The 22,750-nt window shown below is 50.8% G+C and overlaps 1 protein-coding gene across 5 annotated transcripts in view; it reads right to left on the reverse strand.

The window, feature by feature from the left end:
- Nucleotides 1-1,919: 1,919 nt before the first annotated feature.
- The window catches only part of BCAS3 (BCAS3 microtubule associated cell migration factor), an 831,824-nt gene continuing 810,993 nt past the window's right edge, over nt 1,920-22,750 (reverse strand). For 3 of the 5 annotated variants that reach the window (XM_060259085.1, XM_060259088.1, XM_060259089.1), the window contains one exon: nt 1,920-2,980. In XM_060259085.1, the coding sequence (XP_060115068.1) occupies nt 2,832-2,980 (149 nt within the window). In that variant the 3' untranslated portion in view covers nt 1,920-2,831. Of the gene's footprint in view, nt 2,981-11,650; nt 11,742-22,750 lie in introns of all 5 variants that reach the window. The other 2 variants (XM_060259086.1, XM_060259087.1) reach the window with 2 other exon arrangements.

Genomic DNA, 22,750 nt, shown 5'->3' on the forward strand with positions numbered 1-22,750 from the left:
TTCTCCACTTCTTATGTGATTTTGGGCAGCAGGTGGCTTGCTGGCCTTTTGACTGGGGGGGAAGGCGGCCCAGGAGAGCCCCAGGTGAGCAAGGCCTGCCTGGGCTGGCTGGATCTCTAGCCAGCCCAAGCAGGCCTCACTCTCCCAGGGCTCTCCTTTCTTACATCAGGTTGCTTTTGGCTAGAGGGGGTGTGGCATATGCTAATGATTATGTTAATGAACTCCACCACCTATTTTTCTACAAAGGATCCCTGATTTCATTAAATTCTTGTATATTTGGAATCCAGGAAGTCTGACCTTTGTATCCACACCTCCCCTAAATTCAACCCTGTTTAGCAAAGAGAACACAAGAGCCCCATGGCGCAGAGTGTTAAAGCTGCAGTACTGCAGTCCTAAGCTCTGCTCACGACCTGAGTTCCATTCCTGGTGGAAGCTGGGTTTTCAGGTAGCCAGCTAGAGGTTGACTCAGCCTTCCATCCTTCCGAGGTCGGTCAAACGAGTACCCAGCTTGCTGGGGGGGGAAGTGGAGATGACTGGTGAAGGCACTGGCAAACCACCCCGTAAAAAGTCTGCCGTGAAAACGTTGTGAGAGCAATGTCACCCCAGAGTCAGAAATGACTGGTGCTTGCACAGGGGCCCTTTCCTTTCCTTTGCAAAGAGAAGCAAGGAGAAGGGGCAGCTGTGGATCCCTTGACCGTGGAGAGCATAAAGCCTGCAGCAGCTGGAAAGAGCCAGGTGGGAGATGCTGTTCAGAGATGGAGCCTTAAAAGGGCCACGCGTTCAAAGGGCCTGATGTTCTAATCCAGCAGCCCTCAACCTTTTTGGCACCAGGGACCAGTTTTGTGGAAGACAATTTTTCCATGTTCCTGTGGGGAGGCAGGGTTTTTGCTGCCCCCATGCCCACACCCCGTCCCTGCCCCCCCCATGTGGGTCTTTAAATGAGGAGTCGGCAAAGGTCTCTGCCTCACTCCGCGGCCCGGTTGCTAACAGGCCTCGGACCGGGGGTGCGGGTTTAGGGGACCCCTGTTCTAATCCACCAGCAGGGACTGCTCCAGAAATTAGATGGGAGCAGTGGTTGCTGACAGAGAGAGGAGGAGAACAAAGCAGTAGACAAGGTGCACCTTTAAGACCAACTGAGTTTTATTCAGAATGTAAGCTTTCGTATGCTCTTAAGCAGACTTCATCAGACAAAATAGGAATGGAAGCACCAATTTCTTAATATAAGTGGGCAGTGTAGAATCATGGGAATGTTTTTAGCAGATGAAAAGAATCGCAAATAGGGGTCTGCGTTTGTTAGTGTTAGGACAAAGCAGGGCTGAAAAAACATTGGAGAGTGATAAGAAGCAGACTGCTGTTGTAGGTGCGAAGTGCCATAAATCTAGGTAACATTCTGGCTTTGTTAGTTTAAACAGAGGGCATGGTTCTCAAGAGATCAGAAGTGAGGGAAACCAGCAGAGGTGACAGGTGGAGACGGGAGACAGGTGGGCTATGTTTTGCTTGAGTTTGGACCACAACCCCATCCTTTCTGCAAAACAAACGCCCTCCGACTGCAAGTTTATCGTTGAACAACTCAGGGCTGCTGCAGAAAAAGGGCATCCCCATATCAAGTTGTCCCCTGGTAACATTTAAGCAAGCTTCAATTTTAAATATGATATTGCCCCTTATTATTATTTGCTCCCAGCGGGGCAGGAGGGAGGTGGAAGGTCCCGCAATGTGACGATTTCCAGACACGGGGAATTCTGCCTAAAGGGAGAGAGGGAAGAGCTCATCACGAGGCTACAGTTTTCAGTGGCAATCTGGTGTTGCCATAAGGTCCATTTCTGCTCTCAGGAGTCAACGTTACGGCCTTGCCAAGTTTCCTATTTAAAACAAAAAAAAAATACAAGGAATTTGCTATAATGAGACACAAAAGGAAGCTCTTTCACCATAGACATTTATTCCAGATAGCATGCATTTGGGGATAGAGCTGAGTTCCAAAAGCACATTCGAGAGAGATTTGTGACTTAGAAATTAAGGATACTTCTAAAATACATGGAACCATCAAAAATCATTCTCCCCACAGCTGAAAAAGAAACAGCCCTCGTCTGTAATACTCTTGGCATCGATCAAATATCCCTGGGGAAGATGGAGAACCGTGATGGATGGGGGCGCAAATAAACCATTGTCCACTTTGGAGATAATCCTTGATTATTTTTTTTTAACTCCACGAATGTTCTGGATTTTTTCTTTTCCTTCAAAGAGTTACATGAACATTACAACCTAAGAGAAGCCATGTTGGATCAGGCCAATGGCCCACCCAGTCCATCAATCTGTGTCACACAGTGGACCCTGCTCCTAGCCCCAGTTTTCCAGAACCATTATGCCCATCTCCAGATATGTATGGCAGCTCTGTTACAATTTTTTAAGCGATGCTACTCAGGGTTTTGAGAAGAGGTCTCTGTTCACCGTGTGGGGAAAGGGAGCAGGTTATGGTAAAGAAAGCAAAAAAACCCAAACCCCAACCCTGTTTAAAATACTTTCTCAAAGCAGCCTTTCCGACATTATTTCGAGGCTGGAAAAGGACAGCGAAAGACCTCTTAGGATCAAGGAGGGACAGACTCCTTATTCATATTGCACGGTACAGCAAATTTGGTATTTTGTTCGTTCCTGAAGGGATTTAAGCAGTTCCTGAAGGGATTTTAAGCAGCCGGGGTTGTCCGTGTTTCTTAGGGGAACAAGAACCATCCAACGCTGGAGTCAACCTTTGGGTGAAATGCAGGTCAAGAGACTTTGCAGATCATCGGGTGGTTGGCCAATCGGATTTCTCTCTCTCCTGGACGGGTGGGACTTGCTTACGGGAAGCCGGTCGGGAACAGGCTCAATGGCTGGCTCTCGTTCGTCGGAAGAGGTGATCGATAGCCGTCGAAGGTGCGTGGAATGCTTCCGCTGGTGGAACCCGAGCTGTTACTGAGAGTCTCGATGCTTCCTTCTCGCTGCAGCTCTGCAGTGGAAACAGAAAGGCACCCCCGACGAGTTAATGTTTCAGGCCCAAAAGAAAAATGAGGAAAACTTGGGATTAGTGTAGGACTAGCTTTGTATCACATACAGCAGGAGGGTATGGGGAAGTGGGAATGGGCCTGGAACATGCCCAGCAGTGCAGCCAATACTTCAGGGGCCACAACTCCGTTGCACCGACAATGGACCTCAGTTCACCCTTTGTCTCATCGCACAAAATGGCAGCAGTGCAGGAGAAGTTGGTTTGGTGACACCAGTTAATAACAGAAGGTTTGAGCAGGAACGCAGGATTTTTAGCAGGAACAGTTCCAGCTGGCACCAGGGGGTGTGGCCTAAAATGCAAATGAGTTCCTGCTGGGCTTTTTCTACAAACAAAGCCCTGGGCTTGAGCAAAGTGCCCCCTGAAGTGCTGGCAGTGGCTGGGTCTGGCCACCAGGTGCCCTCTAGGACATTGGCCCACCGGGAAATTTCCCTGTAAGTTAAATGGCCAACTCCCCTGAGTTAGACAGTCATGCGTCTGTCTGTCTGTCTGTCTGTCTGTCTGTCTGTCTGTCTGTCTGTCTGTCTGTCTGTCTGTCTGTCTGTCTGTCTGTCTATCTATCTATCTATCTATCTATCTATCTATCTATCTATCTATCTATCTATCTATCTATCTATCTATCTATCTATCTATCTATCTATCTATCTATCTATCTTTCGATTTATATCCCGCCCTTCCCACCGGAGTGGCTCAGGGCGGCTTACAGCATATAAAACTAACATAGGTTTGGCTTAAAACATAGCATAGCAGCAGTTAAAACAGTAGGTTAATAAAACATAAAACATGTCTACTCAAATGCTTTGTAGGATTCAACCCGAAATCTGTCTCCCCAAATCCCAGCTTTTAGTCTTTCTTTTTAGGCATATACCCAGGTCTAAACACTTGTTGAAACTCAAGTTCTCAAACTTAAAGGAAGTCTTGTTGGTAACGGCTTAATAATCATTTAATGTAAAACTGAAGAACTCAAGGCTAGCCATCCAAGCACTTTGTCAGTCATCTGAATGATCCTCTTCATGGGCTTGGAGAGCACGCAGACCTTCGCTTTGCTACGGGGTTTCTGAAAAGACGCGATTCCACCTACCCAGGCAGCCCAGCAGGGCTAGAAAGCCTTCAGGGGTTAGGGTAGGGTTTGGGCCAGACTGACCCTCACTGAGGCTTGCGGCCTTCCTCCAACTGAGGTGGTCATCAGCGTGCTGGGGTGTTCTAACTCCTTGACGCAACACTCTGTCCTACAGAGAATCCCCCATTGCATGGACAACGAGCGCGTGAAGTTCTCACTTAGCCATTTCCCTGCCATGCTAGTTTTCCACATGCAAGGAATGTTTTTTGGGGGGGTTGTATGCAAGAACGTTTCAAACATTTACCAACTCATCTTTCTCCCAGATACCTGGGGCCCCAGAAAGGAAACAGCAATAAAAAAGACAGCTCCCCCTCCCCACAACTGTGATACAGCCCGGTGGGGGAAACCATCTGTGGAGGTGAGGGTCAGCTGACTCAAGGACTTTTGCAAACCCCACCCCAATCTTCTTACAAAGGAATTGCCCTGAGAAGCATCCAAGATACCTTCAGGATTGCCTGGAAAACCAATCGATGGGAACTCAGTCGACCTCTGAGTGGAGGCGAACTTTATTTTCCTCCCATGAGATCAGGAAGTTAAAAAAAACCACCCCAAACCCCAGCCATTTAACTTTGCCATGAGTGGCACATCCCACACTAATGCTGGCCTTATCCCGTCTGATTCGTGTCCTTTTATCTCCCCCTCGGACACAGCTGGCTTCGGTTAAGCCTCTCGCATCACTCCGCGGGTTGCTGTCAGCAGGAAGCTGGGGCTGCCCCACCCAAGCAGTGCTGCGGCTGAGGAGCTCCTCCCGAAATTACCCATCCCTCCCTCTCCCCAGCGTTTCTTCCAAACCAAGGCAGGAATCCCACTTTTATAAAGAAACTGCAGATTTAAAAACGGGGGTGGGTGGGAGCCTGGATGATCCCTGGAGCTGCGATGAGGCCAAGGCTGCAAAGAGGGGCACAGAGGGCTCTGGCTCAAAGAGGGGGCAGCGGAGGGCTGGCGGCATAAATGCGGCTCTCGCTCCAGCCCTTGTTTGCGACTCTCAAGGTCGCAGCAGGCAAGTTCCAGAGAGGCCTGTGGTAGGATCTTCCCCAAGTCTTAAAATAAGGACATCTGGGATGCCTGGGGCTATGGATGCCAGTGTCCAGGTGGGACCTGGGGATCGCCTGGAATTACAGCCCATCTCTAGACTACAAAGATCAGTTCCCCTGGAGAAAAGAAGAAGAAGAAGCCTGCAGATTTACATCCCACCCTTCTCTCTGAATCAGAGACTCAGAGTGGCTCACAATCTCCTATGTCTTCTCCCCCCACAACAGACACCCTGTGAGTTGGTTGGGGCTGAGAGGGCTCTCACAGCAGCTGCCCTTTCAAGGACAACCTCTGCCAGAGCTATGGCTGACCCAAGGCCATTCCAGCAGCTGCAAGTGGCGGAGTGGGGAATCAAACCCGGTTCTCCCAGATGAGAGTCCGCACACTTAACCGCTACACCAAACTGGCTCTCTGGTGTCAGGTCAAAAAGCATCAGAAGGAATGCTTTGGAGGGTGGGCTCTCTAGGGCATTGCACGCAACTGAGGCCCCACCCCCAAATTTCAGGCGCTTCCCAACCGGAACCTGGCAACCCTATCCCCCACCAGGCCTGTAGCACGGGGGGGGGGGGGACTGTAGGGGCACTGCCGACTTCCAGGCAGGGCCCCCCAACTCCCAGGGGGCCCTCCAGAGTGCAGCCTGCTCCCCCTGCCCAAGCCAGTGAAGTATCATCAAGAGTAGCTGGAGCCAGGAGAGCTGAGCAGGCCACAGCGCAGTGCAACAGCAAAAGCAGCTGGTGGAGAGGCGGGAGGCGGAGGAAGTCACGTGGAATAGGCCGGGGAGGGGGGACGGATGAAGCTGCTGGCTGCAAAGGGCCAGGGTGGGGGAGAGGGAGGTGGAGGTGGAGGGATACCCCCTGCTCGCACGGAAGGTGCAGTCCCTTCTTGTCGCCAAAGTTTTAGGGTCGGCTGCCTCGACTTGGCCACATTCAGAGCCTCCGGCTTCAGCCCCTACTCCAGAAAGCTTCTGAGACGTCGCAAGCCCTGCAGTGGTTGGGAAAGGGTGCCCCCCCCGCCTTTTTAAAAGGCCCACCCCCTGGCTTTCAAGATCCTGGTTACGGCTCTGCCCCCCACCCCCTGCTGCTGGCCGCCCCGCCTGGGACCCTGAGTGACAGGGGGCTGCTCAGAGAGGAGCGACAGGTGGGGTCGTCCTTCCAGCCCTGAATGCTTTTGCCTGCCAGAAGCCGCCCCCTGCCTCAGAAGGGGAAGAAAAGATCTGGACCCGTCTTTTCAGTGCCTTCCGGGAGGAACAAGGGCAGGGCAGTGCTGAGGAGCGCAATTGTGCAGCGGCAGGAGGTGTGAACGCCTCTTCCCGTGAGCTTCTTGCCACGTTTTTGAAAAGGTGCCCTCTCCGGGGGCTCTGCTGTGTTCTTACAGGCCCTGGGCTGAGCACGCTCGCTCCCCCTGCCCTCTGCCCACCGCCAGGACCTCCTGCTCACGCCTCCATTCCTGTCTCACACCAATACTCCCTCTCTGAGCTCCGGAGCCTTGGGAGCAAAACTTCTATTTTGTGAGCCATGGCATAAATTAGTTGGCTCTGGGGCCATTGTTCCAGAGCGAAGACAAAAAGGTGTGAGCTGGAGGCTAAAAACCTGTGAGCTGGCTCACGCTCACTCAGCTCAGAGGGAACCCTGCCCCCCCACCAGCCCTGTGCCCCCTTCCCCTGCCTGCTCATGACCCCTCCCACAGCCACCTGCAGGTCCTTCCCTCCAGGCTCTGGCAGTGTTTCTCCTGCGAGGCTGCCCAGGCCACTAGGCAAACTAGGTGATAGCATAGGGCGCCGGCCTTCTGGGGGGTGAAGAATTGGGCACCCCCCCATGTGACTTGGTGATGTTATTAGTGGGGGGGGGGGACCGCCAGAGGTTAGTCTCGCCTAGGGTGCCAGACAGCCTAGGGCCAGCCCTGTGCTGTTGTAGTTGGAACTCAAATAAACCACAGGCTGGGGAGGAACCAGGCAGAGAAGGTCAGGAGCCTGGAGACCGTACAAAGGTGGCCACCCAAGATGATGAGGAGTTTGGAGCACACTCTCTACGAGGAAAGGCTGAAGAGCCTGGGACTTTCCCATTTAGAAAAGAGATGATAAGGCGGAACACGATACAGGTTTGCGAAGTTGTGCCTGGGGTGGAGCAAGCTGACAAAAAGAACTTTTTTCTCCCCGAATACTAGAACTCGAGGGCATCCGATGAAGCTGATGGGAAGCATCTTCAGGATGGACGAAAGGAAACGCTGCTCTACACGGAAAGCGATTCAAATGTGGAATTCGCTGCCAGAGGATGTCCACAGGAACAAACAGCTCTCAAAGGGGATTAGACAGATTCAGGGAGGAGAAGTCTATCAATGGCTACTAGCCAGGGTGGCTGAGGGGAACCTCCACATTCAGAAGAAGAAGACGACATTGGATTTCTATCCCGCCCTCCACTCTGAATTTCAGAGTCTCGGAGCGGTTCACAAACTCCTTTACCTTCCTCCCCCACAAGAGACACCCTGTGAGGGGGGTGGGGCTGAGAGGGCCCTCACAGCAGCTGCCCTTTCAAGGACAACTCCTACGATAGCTATGGCTGACCCAAGGCCATTCCAGCAGGTGCAAGTGGAGGAGTGGGGAATCAAACCCGGTTCTCCCAGATAAGAGTCCGCGCACTTAACCACTACACCAAACTAGCTCCTACTCCTAATCCTCTGAAATCCAGAGGAAGGAGGAAACATTAGGAAAGGCTTTAGTCTCTCTGCCCTGTTGTTGGCCATCTGGAGGAACTGGTTGGCCACTGTGTGAGACAGGATGCTGGACTAGATGGACCCTCCCTGGTCTGATCCAGCAGGGCTCTTCTGATGTTCTTCTCAGGGAAAGGCCTCAGCCTCTCTGTCCTGTTGTTGCCCATCCGAATGAACTGATTGGCCACTGTGTGAGACAGGATGCTGGACTAGATGGACCCTCCCTGGTCTGATCCAGCAGGGCTCTTCTTATGTTCTTCTCAGGGGAAGGCCTCAGCCTCTTTGCCCTGTTGTTGGCCATCTGGAGGAACTGGTGGGCCACTGTGTGAGGCAGAAGGCTGGACTAGATGGACCCTCCCTGGTCTGATCCAGCAGGGCTCTTCCGATGTTCTTCTCAGGAGAAGGCCTCAGCCTCTTTGCCCTGTTGTTGGCCATCTGGAGGAACTGGTTGGCCACTGTGTGAGACAGAAGGCTGGACTAGATGGACCCTCCCTGGTCTGATCCAGCAGGGCTCTTCTGATGTTCTTCTCAGGGGAAGGCCTCAGCCCCTTTGCCCTGTTGTTGGCCATCTGGAGGAACTGGTTGGCCACTGTGTGAGACAGGATGCTGGACTAGATGGACCCTCCCTGGTCTAATCCAGCAGGGCTCTTCTGATGTTCTTCTCAGGGGAAGGCCTCAGCCTCTTTGCCCTGTTGTTGGCCATCTGGAGGAACTGGTTGGCCACTGTGTGAGGCAGAAGGCTGGACTAGATGGACCCTCCCTGGTCTGATCCAGCAGGGCTCTTCTGATGTTCTTCTCAGGGGAAGGCCTCAGCCTCTTTGCCCTGTTGTTGGCCATCTGGAGGAACTGGTTGGCCACTGTGCGAGGCAGAAGGCTGGACTAGATGGACCCTCCCTGGTCTGATCCAGCAGGGCTCTTCTGATGTTCTTCTCAGGGGAAGGCCTCAGCCTCTTTGCCCTGTTGTTGGCCATCTGGAGGAACTGGTTGGCCACTGTGCGAGGCAGAAGGCTGGACTAGATGGACCCTCCCTGGTCTGATCCAGCAGGGCTCTTCTGATGTTCTTCTCAGGGGAAGGCCTCAGCCTCTTTGCCCTGTTGTTGGCCATCTGGAGGAACTGGTTGGCCACTGTGTGAGACAGAAGGCTGGACTAGATGGACCCTCCTTGGTCTGATCCAGCAGGGCTCTTCTGATGTTCTTCTCAGGCGAAGGCCTCAGCCCCTTTGCCCTGTTGTTGGCCATCTGGAGGAACTGGTTGGCCACTGTGTGAGACAGAAGGCTGGACTAGATGGACCCTCACTGGTCTGATCCAGCAGGGCTCTTCTGACATATTCTTGTAACCTGTATTTGCTTCTGTCCTGTAGCATGTACCTGCCTCACCCAATAGAAGCTGTGCTTGAAGCCTCCTCTGACCTGTCTCCTTGCATGTTTTTCAGGCCTATTTTAGGAGCAGGCAGATCAATACAAGGAGCTCTTAGTAACAGTCACAAGGCAGGCAGGCTCGAGGAAGTGCCACCTGGGAACAGGTGCCCCCAGCCCCGCTTCCAAGGCAAGAACGATCAAAAGCCACACACTGCGAGCACGCCGAGGCGACACCTCTTGCGCCAGGCAGCCTGGTTGGAGCAGTTGGCGCGGGAGTCATTTGGAAGGCAGCCCCAAGACCTGGCGCAATGCCCAGCTCAGCCCAGGAAAACACCCCTTGCAGACATTGCCAGGTAACCCACAGGGAAGAAGTGCAGCCACCGAAAGCAGAGAGCAAGACAGCGAAGCCACACCAGGCAGGGGGACTTCAGCTACAGCAAAAGAGAGGGGTCAGAAGGTAGCCGTGTTGGTCTGCAATAGGACAGCTAGATTGCACCCTAGTCCCTTTTCATTGCCTGCCTTCAGTCCTGTCGGGAGACACTCACATATTCCCTATCTGTGTTCCTGCCAGCTGAATGCTGTCGAAACAGTAGAACGTGTGTTGTCCATTTTATAAGGCAGGGGTGGCCAGACTGTGGCTTGGGAGCAACATGTGGCTCATATTGTGTGGCTCTCAAAGCCCCCGCCCCCCCATCATTTAAAGAGGTATTTCTCTCTCTTTAAATGATGTAGAGAATTGCATTTAAAGTTAAAGTTGCTTTCTTTCCACCTCTCCCTTCTCATCAATTTTCCTTCCTTCCTTCCTTCCTTCCTTCCTTCCTTCCTTCCTTCCTTCCTTCCTTCCTTCCTTCCTTCCTTCCTTCCTTCTCCCAAACATCTGACATTCATGTCTTGTGGCTCACGAACATCTGATGTTTATTCTTTGTGGTTCTTAAGTTAAGCAAGTCTGGCCACCCATTTTATAAGGACATCCATGCCACTTATCTAACCCTGGCTTTATCCAAGGGCCCAGGAAAACCTGGAAAATTCTAGTGGCCGAATTCTGTGCTGAGGACAACTCGATTCGAGTCCAGTCCCACCGCAGACACCAGCAAGAGTTCTGGGGTAGGAGCTTTCGATAGGGAGCTTGGGATTTCTAATGGGTGTGACCGGACTCGAATCGAGCTGCCAGTCTCTGCGGCGCGTGCTGACTCGAGCCTCGTGAGAAAGAAACAAATTCTCAGGAGCAGCAGCATTCCCAGGAGATCTCTTGCCTGTCTGACTAAAACTTGCATTGGTTTCCTTCCCGATTCCTCAGGTGCCCCCCTGAGGAAGAACGTCTTGGTTTGCTTCAAATTCTGCAGGCCTTTTTTGGGTAGCAGGAACTCCTTTGCATATTAGGCCACACACCCCTCTTATGTAGCCAATCCTCCAAGAGCTTTCAGGGCTCTTCTTCCAGGGCCTGCTGTAAGCTCTTGGAGGATTGGCTACATCAGGGGGCGTGACCTAATATGCAAAGGAGCTCCTGCTACAAAAAAAAAAGCCCTGTTCACAACAACGACCCTGTGAGGAAGGTGAAGCCGAGAGAATGTGGCGACTGGCCCGAGATCACCCAGCAAGCTTCATGGCAGAGTGGGGGTTTGAATCTGAGCCTCATCTGCCACCCTACTCATGGCAACAGCCTGGCCCACGTGCCCCACTGGCAATCTGGATTGGTACAGTTCAGTCAACCATGTCGTTTGGTGGCCCACGAAGGCCTGATCTAGAAGGGGCGTGGCGTCCCCATGAGAAGGCCTGCAATGATGGTGAGCACTGAGCTAGCTTTCGTTGCCATAGCCATGCCATTTTGTCTACATTCCGCACTCTGTACTTCAGCTTGAGATTGGGGCAGTGATGCTCTGCCTTCTTGGTGCTTGGAGGGCAACCGTGGGAGGGCTTGTGGAGCTCTCCCCACCAACGATAGACTTCCTGGTGGCACCTGGATTTGGGCACGGGGTCTTGAACTGGATGGACTTGTCATCCTGATCCAGCACAGCTTCTCTTATGTTTGAATGGCCAGAACCATCTTTGTAGGTAGGCAGATCCCAAAGCAGTTGGAAAAGAGCCAGAGATTTCTCTTCTTCAAGCGTGAGCGACCAACATGCCTCGCCACAGGTTGGACTTCAACCTGTGAAGCAGGTAGGCGTGGGCCCTTGACACAGTCTGGCCACCCACGCAGTGGAGAAGTGGAGAGCCAAAAGCCCCTAGAACCCTCAGAACCCAAAGGAGGGAGAGATCTTGCCAATGAGAAGCCCACCTGCGGCATTCTGGGCCTCCCACGTCTCCTCTTCCACCGGCTTTGAGAAGGCCGGCACTACTTACCTCGGCCTCGATGAGGGGCCTCCAAGGGAAGAGGCGGTTGGGGATTGTGCGGGAATTACCTTCTTGACCTGGGGGGCACTCCCACTCGCTTCGGGGAGAGGCGCTTGGGAGTGTCTGCGTTTGGAAGCGACTGTGGAGGCTGGGCCTGTTCTGTGGATAAATAGAGGGCTGTGTTCATTTTTTTGGGGAGGGGGGATTGAAGGAACAACAACAAAAAAGGAGTTAAAAGAATCAGAAAGGTGGAAGCTGCTACTGGATTGAATAGGTCCCGTTAGTGTCTTTGTATTTTGCTGTTCTTCCAAGGAGTTCTGGGTGTAATTCAGGGACCCCTCTCCCCAGTTAATAACATAAGAACATAAGAGAAGCCCTGTTGGACCAGGCGAAGGGCCCATCCAGTCCAACAGCCTGTGGACAAAAAGAACCAGGTGCCATCAGGAGGTCCACCAGTGGGGCCAGGACACTAGAAGCTCTCCCACTGTGCCCCCCACCCCCAAGCACCAAGAATACAGAGCATCAGGGCTTTTTTGTAGCAGGAGCTCCTTTGCATTTTAGGCCACACCTCCCTGATGTAGCCAATCCTCTTGGAGCTTACAGAAGGCCCTGTACGAAGAGCCCTGTAAGCTCTTGGAGGATTGGCTGCCTCAGGGGAGTTCCTGCTACAAAAGAAGCAAAGGAGTTCCAAAGGAGTTCCTGCTACAAAAGGAGTTCCTGCTACAAAAGAAGCCCTGCAGAGCATCACTGCCCCAGACAGAGAGTTCCATCAATACGCTGTGGCTAATAGCCACCGATGGACCTCTGCTCCAGATGTTTGTCCAACCCCCTCAGTTTTATCCTCCCAACAACCCTGTAAGGTAGAGGAAGGAGAGATGTCATGACAGGCCTTGGGACAAAGGGCGGAGTGGACCCTGTTTTTCATTGGTCCAGAGATGAATGAAATGAGAGAATGGGAGATGCTGGTTTTGAATACCTCCCACCCACCCACATTTTTTTGATAGGGAGCTGGGCAAGAGGTCCTCCATTGACTCTCCTCGTATGCACACACATGCTATCCCGGAGAAGGAATGAGCGTTGATGTCGTGCGCAAGGGTCCCCCCCCCATTTCTTCCCAATCGCTGGCTTGCTCCAGAGAGAAACGGAAGCCCGGCATGGTCCGCGGAGCAAGGTGAGTGCGGAATCAGCCTGAATTTCTCCAGACCGTTGGATTTGCTATGCCTGGGAACACAAGGGCTTCCATACAGGACAGAGGCTGTTTATAACCACAAGGGAATCAGGCAGCAACAGCCGCCTTGTCTGGACAGTACCAAGGAAGTGGCGGGGGGAACAGCCACATGTTTGTTCCATCACGTCCCACCTCACCCCGGCAATCCTGTCTTAAGTGAAAAAGAAGTTAGACCTAAACTTGTAATGAAATTTTCACTGCAGAAGACTAAAACTTGCCTGAAAGCACCATGGATACTAAGGATGTGCATGGTCTTTCCGGGTCCTCCCTCCCCCAAGTTTGGGTCTATTGGACCCCCCTCCCCCCAAATATTTGGGATTTCCTAAAGTAGTTGGATCTGGGTTTTTCCAGAAATCCTGATTTTGTTTCCAGGTCCGAGATGGAAAAGTACTGAAAAAAACTCCAACTTAGAAGCAGCAAAGCCGCAAAACGCAAGCCCGCCTCTCCGCTGTTTCCATGATCTTTACTGCAGTCCCTTGAAACCAAGCGGAAACAATCAACACCACGCTATCGAAACATTTCTTACAAGAAAATAATGGGGTGAAGGGAAAAACCCGTGGCCTCTACTTCGAAGTAGCCTCTACTTCTCAACAGTCAATAATAAGAAATATCAGTGTGGACACATCGCAGTCTATCAAAGATTTCAGGTTTTCATGGCTGGTAATATCATTAGGGTTTGTAGAATCTTTCGGGCTCAAGTGCTGTGTTCTACTGGAGAAAGTTTTCCTTCCAGACGTTTCGTTCTCAGCTGCGGAGAACATCCTCAGTGGCGTTGCAGCCGGAGCAGGCGCTCTGACCTTCTTGGCTGCTGTGCATTGAGTGGGGCCAGGGCTGCTGGAGAGCTCCTATTTCTAGGCTGGAGGGGGTGTGGTGGAAGGGCAGTTGGTTTGTGGATGTGCCCATTGTTTGGTGGGGCTTCCTGGAAGGGTAGTGATAAGGAAAGGGTAGTGATAAGGGTAGTGATAAGGAAACATCGCAGTCTGTTCAAAGGCAGCGGCTTTGGAATGCGCAAGCGCCTGTGAGCAAAGTTAGATGGCGTGAGGAACTCAATGACTTCATCGCTTTTTGGATCTCTTTGGCTTCCTAGCCATGGCTGGAGCCACAGGCAGCTACGGTGGCTCAGTCACAAGGCTGACACTGAATGGGGCTGGCCCTAGACTGTCGCAGCTGAGGTAAGGCTAACTTCTGGTGCCCCCCCCCCGCACTGATAACATCACTGAGTCACATGGGGGGCACCCAATTTGATGCCCCCAGAAGACTGGCGCCCTAGGCAATCGCCTAGTTTTCCTAGTGGCAGGGCCAGCCCTGACACTGGAATCTCAGGTCTTTAACCTTCTTCTCACAGACTCCAGGGGATGGGGTAAGATTTCAGAAACGAGGGACGAGAAACGAGGGACGTTACCAGAAACGAGGGATGAGTCCCTTTAACCTTCTTCTCACAGACTCCAGGGGATGGGGTAAGATTTCAGAAACGAGGGACGTTACCAGAAACGAGGGACGAGCCATTGTCTGCTTGGTTCTGAGTGTTCCAAACAGGCTCTGCTAGGGCCACCCCAAACAGCTGTGCTCTGCCCAACCCGCCAGATGGTGCTCCATGCTGTATGCTACTAGGTCTCAGCTTTGAGAGACTTGGCAATCCTATGGACAGCCCTATCTGGAACCCATCAGGAACAAATGCTGTCCAAGCCAGGCTGTCTTCAACCAGTTTGCAGGGGCTTGGGATATAGCGGGCAGATGTTACTTCTCCGTTGACCAGACAAAGGCAGAAAGCCAACTTCCTAATATTTATACCAGGCCCGACCAAATCAAAAGTTTCACATTGTCCGCCGATAGAAGGGACTGATGTTGTACCCCTTTAATTCCCTTCTTTGCCTGATGAGGTCTCTTGAGCCTGTGTAGGTGCCGTCCAGGATATCACCCTAAACTCTTCCCATCGCAAGTTCCCACTTCAAAGTCCCAGCCTCCCCATTTTCAGCTGAGTACTGAGACTGAACGTTCCCAACCGAAATCTTCCCATGTGCCCCATCTGCAAAAGCTCGGATAAGTCGTTTTTTAAAGCAGAGGAAGCCGCTGGGACAAAAAGCCCAAGAACAGCTGGGAAAGACTAACCGTCACTCCCCTTTTGATTTTATGATCTTCGAGGCACACGGAGGACAATCGGGCTGCATCGGTCGTCAGGGCCAAGCCAGGTCGTTTGTCTGATCAAGACGAAAGAACAGCCCCAGGAGCTGTCAAAGGACGACACGGAATTCTTGAAAGGGAGGAAGTCCCTGCCTGGCTCGCTAAACGTGAAACCGTTTTTATACGGGACATTAATCCAGGGCCTGCTAGAATATCTATATAGCCCTCTGTTGCCTGGAACACTCATAAATTATATTGCCTTTGCTCTGCTTATGCTTGCTGTCTCTCTCTCTCTCTGTAGTGGCTCTCTCCAAACTGTGGAATCTCCTCTCCTGTGCATTATTCCTCCTAATGATTTTTCCTTTCTCCCTCTTTCCTTTATAAAAGGGGCCCTTAGGCAGAAGTTTCAAAATATCCTCCATGGGAAGAGGGGTGGGGGGAGGAGAGAGAGGGAAGGAAGGATTTGCTGGAGGGGTGGATCCGTCCCTCTCCCCCAGTGAGATTTACACAAATTCCTGCAGAGATACCGGCCAGGCGCAACGATAGGCGGCTGTTGGGCCGCGTTGATGGGGCAGCGGGGAAGCAAGAGGCCGCAGCTCCGGATCTGGGAATTCTTCTTCATCATCTCGAGCTGTCAGGACGCGTTAGGCTCAAGCGTCCAGCTTGCCGAAGGAGTGACCTCGGACTGAACGGGAGAAGGCTCGCAGAAAGGACTCATTGTCGTCTCTCTTTCACACGTCAGTCACTTTTCACGGCACTGAGTTCTTGCAATTCAACCAATGTTTCCTTTCCTTTTTGTATCTCTCTGACGAATGATTCAGAGGTACACGCTGCAAGCAGATTTCTTTTCTTTTTTTTTAAGGACCCAGGTTTCTGATGGTGCCAGAAATGGGGAAGCAGCAAGTGAAACCCCCTCCTTCGTCCCAGGGGTGAAAGTAACTTACATTTCTTACAAGTATCGCCTCTCCTTGGGGACAGGCCAATCCTGAGGTTTTTGGGTACCCAAGACAAACTACGACTTTGTCTGACATGCACACCCTTCGGTGCAAAATGTAAAACCCTCCACTGTTCTCTCACCTGGATGGTTAGGGGGTGGCAGTAGAGCGGCGACAGCAGACATTGTTGGTACTTGGGTAGGCCCAGTAAGGGAAAGAAGGGTGGCAAGCGGGTAGCAGCTTCCCTTCGGCTCAAAGGACAAAGGAGGCTCCTCTCGCCTCTTTGGTGCCCCTCAAAATCTGGTGCCCTAGACCAGGGGTGTCGAACTCATTTGTGATGAGGGCCAGATCTGACATAAATGAGACCTTGCTGAGCCCGGCCATGTGAGTTATAAAATGTAATGCCAGGTATTAGAGATGTAAACCTTATAAAGGACACAGACAAACACAAGGATTTTTTTTTTAAAAAAAACTTAAAACATGCTTAAAACATTAGCACTTGTGGGTCTTAAAGGTGCTTTCTTTGTATCTCTCCTGTGCAATCCAGGCTCTCTCAATCGCACAGCAGAGCTACTGAACCAAGCCTCTCTTCCTTGGCTGAGGCTCCTCCCCCTCCTGGTCCCTGGAGAAGGAAGGAAAGAGCCAGAATTTCCTTTGAAGCAAGCAATCCCTCTCCCTCCTTCCTCCCCAAGGGAAGAGCCTCAGCCAATGGAGAAAATAGAGGTTTTGTTCTATAGCTTCTGTGCCATCCAGCAAGCTTGGCAAAGCAAGCTTTGATGCAAAAGGAAGCAAGAGAGAGGGAGAAGGAAGAAGATGACAGCCAGTTGCTTGGGGAACCGATAGGAGCCCTCCAGGGGCCTGATTTGGCCCCTGGGCCACATGTTTGACACCCATACACTAGACGGTTGCCTAAGTTTACTTAGTGACCGGCTCAGCCCAAGCAGAAGGTGGGAAGAAATCCTTCAGCCATTTTCTTCCTGGTACTCGGTCTGTCCCCTGACCTGGATGGCCCAGGGTAGCCTGACCTTGTCAGATCTCAGAAGCTAGACCAAATCGGCCCTGGTTAGTCCTTGGATGGGAGGGAGGCCACTGAGGAAGTCCAGGGCTGCTATATGCAGGGGCAGGCGAGGGCCAACCACCTCTGAACCCTCCGGGGTCACCGTCAGTGTTCCCTCTAAGGCGAGGTCATGTGAGCTAGCTCACAGATTGTTAGCCTCCAGCTCACACATTTTGGTCTTAGCTCAGGAAGGATGACCCCCCCGAGCGCACTAATTGATGCAGCAGCTCACCACTTTATTGCCAGTAGGTCACAAAGTAGAATTTTTGCTCACAAGGCTCTGCAGCTTAAGAACATAAGAACATAAGAGAAGACATGTTGGATCAGGCCAATGGCCCATCCAGTCCAACACTCTGTGTCACACAGTGGCAAAATTTTTTTATATATATATATATATATACACACACACTGTGGCTAATAGCCACTGATGGACCTCTGCTCCATATTTTTATCTAACCCCCTCTTGAAGGTGGCTATGCTTGTGGCTGCCACCACCTCCTGTGGCAGTGAATTCCACACGTTAGTCACCCTTTGGGTAAAGAAGTACTTCCTTTTATCCGTTTTAACCTTTCTGCTCAGCAATTTCATCGAATGCCCACGAGTTCTTGTATTGTGAGAAAGGGAGAAAAGTACTTCTTTCTCTACTTTCTCCATCCCATGCATTATCTCGCAAACCTCTATCATGTCACCCCGCAGTCGACGTTTCTCCAAGCTAAAGAGTCCCAAGTGTTTCAACCTTTCTTCATAGGGAAAGTGTTCCAGCCCTTTAATCAGCTTAGAGGGAACATTGGTCACCATTAAGTTGGCTGTGACTTGACAGCACACACACGTTGAGTCCTAGCTCAGACCGGCTTCCTTGCACCCCTGCTGCTTCTGGCTCCTCTTCACAACAACCCTGCAAGGCGAGTCCGTGGGAAGCATTAGGCAAAGCCGTCCATTGCATTCTGCACACAGTACCCAGTTCTGCATTTGTTTGCACAACACCATGTTAAGGCATACACACAAGTCCACTGAAACGCGAGAGGCACTTGTTCCCGGGAGAGTTGGAGGGCCGCAGAAGTAAAAACCACCCAGCATGGCATATTCCATCTGTGGCGTATCAATGGCCCATTAAGGTAAATGCACCATGCTTCAAGAAGCGAGAGAGCCATGCGAGCATGCAGATAGGTTTCCATCCACGGCCACAAAGACTGTGGCAGCATTTTCCTACGATAGCTTAATTGTTTCCATGGCTGTTCTTAGGGGGGTTTTTTTGCTTTGTTTTACAAAAATAGATAATGCTGAGTTTTCTTTTCTAAGGTCTTTTTAATTTTTTTTTACAGACCACAGAAAAGTTGGTGCAACAAAGTTTCGGTCGCAGGCCTTTTGGAACCTTGCCCAGTTTGACTCGGCACAATTTCTGGAAGGTTAAAAGTACACCAGATAAAGAAGAGACAGACTCTGTATAGGAAAATAATCCATTTGCAGAGTTCACATCGCTGGGTGCTTTGGGAAGGGAGCTCTTTCCTGATCCAGACGTTTGCGTTAGGGCTGCCCTCTGCAGTATCGCCGTAACACCCGATCAACGCAACACAAAACCGTGGTTTGATTCGAGTCATAATGATTGTCCGAATGCAGCCCATTCCACTATGACTGATTAGGATACGTCAAATCAGGATGTGTCTTTAAATTCTTATAAGGCTTTCTTATTTCCATTTCTGGCTTCCTGTATTTCTAATTGATTTGCAGCGCTTAATGATTGTAATAGGTCTCCGTTTTATTTCTTGTCTGATTCCTTTCGATAGGTCTGTTAATCGTATAGCAGTATTCAGTGGTCATTTTGTAGAAAAATAGGTGGTGGAGCTCATCCAGGGATTATTATGCAGCTGCACATACTATTCAGTGGACAAGGAGGTGGAACTCTCAGAAGGAGGAGGAGGAACTCTCAGGAAGGAGCAGGAGCTGTGCTCCTATGAGCTCCCACTGAATCTGAGGCCTGGCAGTATTAGATCATTCTTTTTTTGTATGTGTGTGGGATTATTTAACATTTATTTATTGAGATCTGCTTTGTGACTTATATACTATCCATCTACACCGGGGTGGCCAAGCTGTGGCTCTTTCACACATATTATGTGGCTCTCGAAGCCCCCACCACCTCCTTGGCCGGCTTGGAGAAGGCATTTCTTCCTTTAAATCGCTTCTCCAAGCCAAGCCAGCCAGCAGCTTGGAGAATGTATTTAAAGTTAAAGTTGCTTTCTTTCCCCCTCTCCCTCCCCCATCCATTTGCCTGCCTGCCTTCCTTTCCTCCGGCTCTCAAACATCTGACGTTCCCGTCTTGCAGCTCTCAAGCATCTGACATTTATTCTGCGTGGCTCTTATGTTAAGCAAGTTTGGCCACCCTTGATCTACACATTTCCAAAATTTGACTTTATTCAGTTTGTTGTAAACCTTTGAAATTTCAATAAACTTCTAAAAAAAAAAAAAAAAGATCAGGCTCTGCAAGTGTGGCTTGAAGTTCATTGATTAACCGCGGTCAGTCTGAAGGATCCTGGCTTGGTTTTCAGCACTGCCCTTTCTGCAGCTGGGGCCCTTCAGGGGAGGGGGGGGGAGAATAAACTCCCCCTTGCAGCTGATTCTGGAGGAGGCCAGGGAGCCTCCGGGGCTTTTATCATTTTGCAGAATATGCAGAGCAGAATCATTCAGGGGGGCATTGTTATAACGGCGATATGGTTGCTGTAGTAATCTCTGTGGATTTTTAAGGTAAATTACTTCATTTACGCCATTACTTAATACATGATAGTGTTTTAATTGCATTTTAAAAATAATCTGCCTTCTCATTCAGTGACAACATCAAATTATAAATGAAGATCAGGGCTTTTTTTGTAGAAAAAGCCCAGCAGGAACATATTTACATATTAGGCCACACCCCCTGGCAGCACCATTGTTTCACACGGGGCTTTATTGTAGAGAAGTCCAGCAGGAACTCATTTGCATAGTAGGCCACGCCCCTGGTCATCACCCTTGTTTCACACGGGGTTTTTTGTTGAAAAAGCCCATCAGGAACGCATTTACATATTAGGCCACACCCCTGGCATCACATTGCCTCGCACAGGGCTTTATTGTAGAAAAGCCCAGCAGGAACTCATTTGCATACTAGGCCACACCCCCGATCATCACCATTGTCGCGCACAGAGCTTTTTGTTGAAAAAGCCAAGCAGGAGTGCATTTACATACTAGGCCACAACTCTGGTCCTCACCATTGTGCCACACAGGGCTTTTTGTTGAAAAAGTTCAGCAGGAACTCATTTGCATATTAGGCCACACTTCCTGATGTCGCCATTGTTTCGCACAGGGCTTTTTCTTGAAAAAACCCAGCAGGAACTCATCTGATGTGAAGCCAACTGGAACTGCATTTCTGTGCTTTCCTGTTCAAAAAGAGCCCTGAGTTAAGTAAATATATTTTAATGTTCACCTGCAGGTTAATCATAGTTAAGATAAACCACATGTTTACCTTATAGAATCATAGAGTTGGAAGGGAGCAACAGGGTCATCTAGTCCAACCCCCTGCACAATGCAGGATTATTCACAAATACCACCCCCCCAAATCCACAGGATCTGCATTGCTGTCAGATGGCCATCCAGCCTCTGTTTAAAAACCTCCAAGGAAGGAGATCCCACCACCTCCCCAGGAAGCCTGTTCCACTGAGGAACCGCTCTAACGGTCAGGAAGTTCTTCCTAATGTTGAGCCGGAAACTCCTTTGATTTAATTTCAACCCATTGGTTCTGGTCCTACCTTCTGGGGGCACAGAAAACAATTCCACCCCATCCTCTAGATGAAAGCCCTTCAAATCCTTGAAGATGGTGACCATATCACCTCTCAGCCGCCGCCTCTCCCGGCTAAATATTCCCAGCTCCTTCAACCTTTCCTCATAGGACTTGGTCTCCAGACCCGTCACCATCTTGGTTGCCTGAATCAAGCCTACGCCAGCCAGGACTGACTAGGAAACCACAGACTCACAGTTAAATCCTAAAGAGAATTACACTCTTCCAAGTCCATTAACTTCAGCAGATTTAGAAGTGTAGAAAATCTGTGCTTAGGATTGCATTGTTGGTCTAGCACAGGAGCCCCCCACTCTTTGCCACCTTGTGAATCCTGACACCGGGTGCTGGGTGCAACCCCAAGATGGCTAACGGAGGAACCGGAGCCAGCCAGAAAATGCGAGGGGCTAACTCTTCATCATTTCAGTCAGATTCTAGACCAACTAAAGCCCCTTTCCCATCTAAGATATCTGAGAAGGAATTACCTTCTCAGTGGAAGGGACGGTGGCTCAGTGGTAGAGCATCTGCTTGGGAAGTAGAAGGTCCCAGGTTCAATCCCTGGCATCTCCAAAAAAGGGTCCAGGCAAATAGGCGTGAAAAACCTCAGCTTGAGACCCTGGAGAGCTGCTGCCAGTCTGAGAAGACAATACTGACTTTGATGGACCAATGGTCTGATTCAGTAGAAGGCAGCTTCATATGTTCATATGTACCTTCTTCAAGAGTTAAACTGCCTACAGATGCTATACTCTAACAACGTGGACCACTCTTTTATACCACTCTCCCCACAACCAGCTCCGATAAATCCAACCTCAGAAGCTACGGTTGTCTCTCCACCACTGCTAAGTTCTATGTTGCAAAACGGCTGCGTCTTTAACGATGCCTACAAAAGGCTGGATTCGAGGGATGAAACTAACGGACTGCCCTATGGAAATCAAGTTATGCCCGACGTCTTTTGCAGTCAGATTCTCTTTTACAGAAGGCCTTTAGAAATGATCGTACCTGGACCGATTCCCCACTAGCCTTATGCCGCTCTCACGTTCCTCTTCTCCACGGGGCTTCCGTCGGATTTCTCGCTGTCTGCCCCGGGGCTGCAACTCGTTCTGCCTCTTTGGTGCAGCAAACAAGATCCTCTAAAACCCAATTCCTGTTTGCAGCACGGAAAAGGCAAAGCCAGTTGCAGCCCCGGGACAGATAGTGTGAAATCCGACTCCACGGAGAAGTGAAATCCACAAAGATAGTGTGAAATCCACGGAGAAGAGGAGCGGGAAGGCGGCATAAGGCGAGTGGGAAATCAGTCTCAGTCATGTAGTTGAAGATCCTTGGTGCTGCAGTGGCAGCTCTTGCTTAAGCAATTAAAAAAAAAATCTCCACAGCCAATTGGAATCCCTGCTGGGCAAAAACCCCACCCACTTCCTAAAAACACTTGGCAGGTGCCAGGAAAGTTGATGGCAGGAGTCCTGGCATGCACGGGCACCAGGCTGGGGACCCCTGGTCTAATGGGCAGCCATGGACAGTGTGCGCCCAGGCCTCAGTGCCCGGCTGCCGACAGATCAAATAATAACTCTCCCACCCTTCTCCTGCAACAGCTGCTCAAATGCCCGGGGGACCTGCAGGTGGATTGTCAGTAAGCAAGATAGCTGGCAAATGTTATGGCGAGGGCTGCCGCTATGGCAATAGAAAGGAGAAGAAGACGACTGCAGATTTATACCCAATCCTTTTCTCTGAATCAGAGTCTCAGAGCAGCTTACAATCTCCTTTATCTCCTTCCCCCACAACAGACACCCTGTGAGGCAGGTGGGGCTGAGAGAGCTCTCCCAGAAGCTGCCCTTTCAAGGACAACTCCTGCGAGAGCTATGGCTGACCCCAGGCCATTCCAGCAGGTGCAAGTGGAGGAGTGGGGAATCAAACCCGGTTCTCCCAAATAAGAGTTTGCACACTTAACCACTAGAGGAGAGAGGAGACAACAGGAGAGAAAGAGACAACAGGTAAGAGTTTTTTTCTGAACCTGGCAAGTTTCAACCCCTTGAG

Source organism: Heteronotia binoei, chromosome 18, assembly GCF_032191835.1.
Source record: "Heteronotia binoei isolate CCM8104 ecotype False Entrance Well chromosome 18, APGP_CSIRO_Hbin_v1, whole genome shotgun sequence".
Lineage (NCBI taxonomy): Eukaryota > Metazoa > Chordata > Lepidosauria > Squamata > Gekkonidae > Heteronotia > Heteronotia binoei.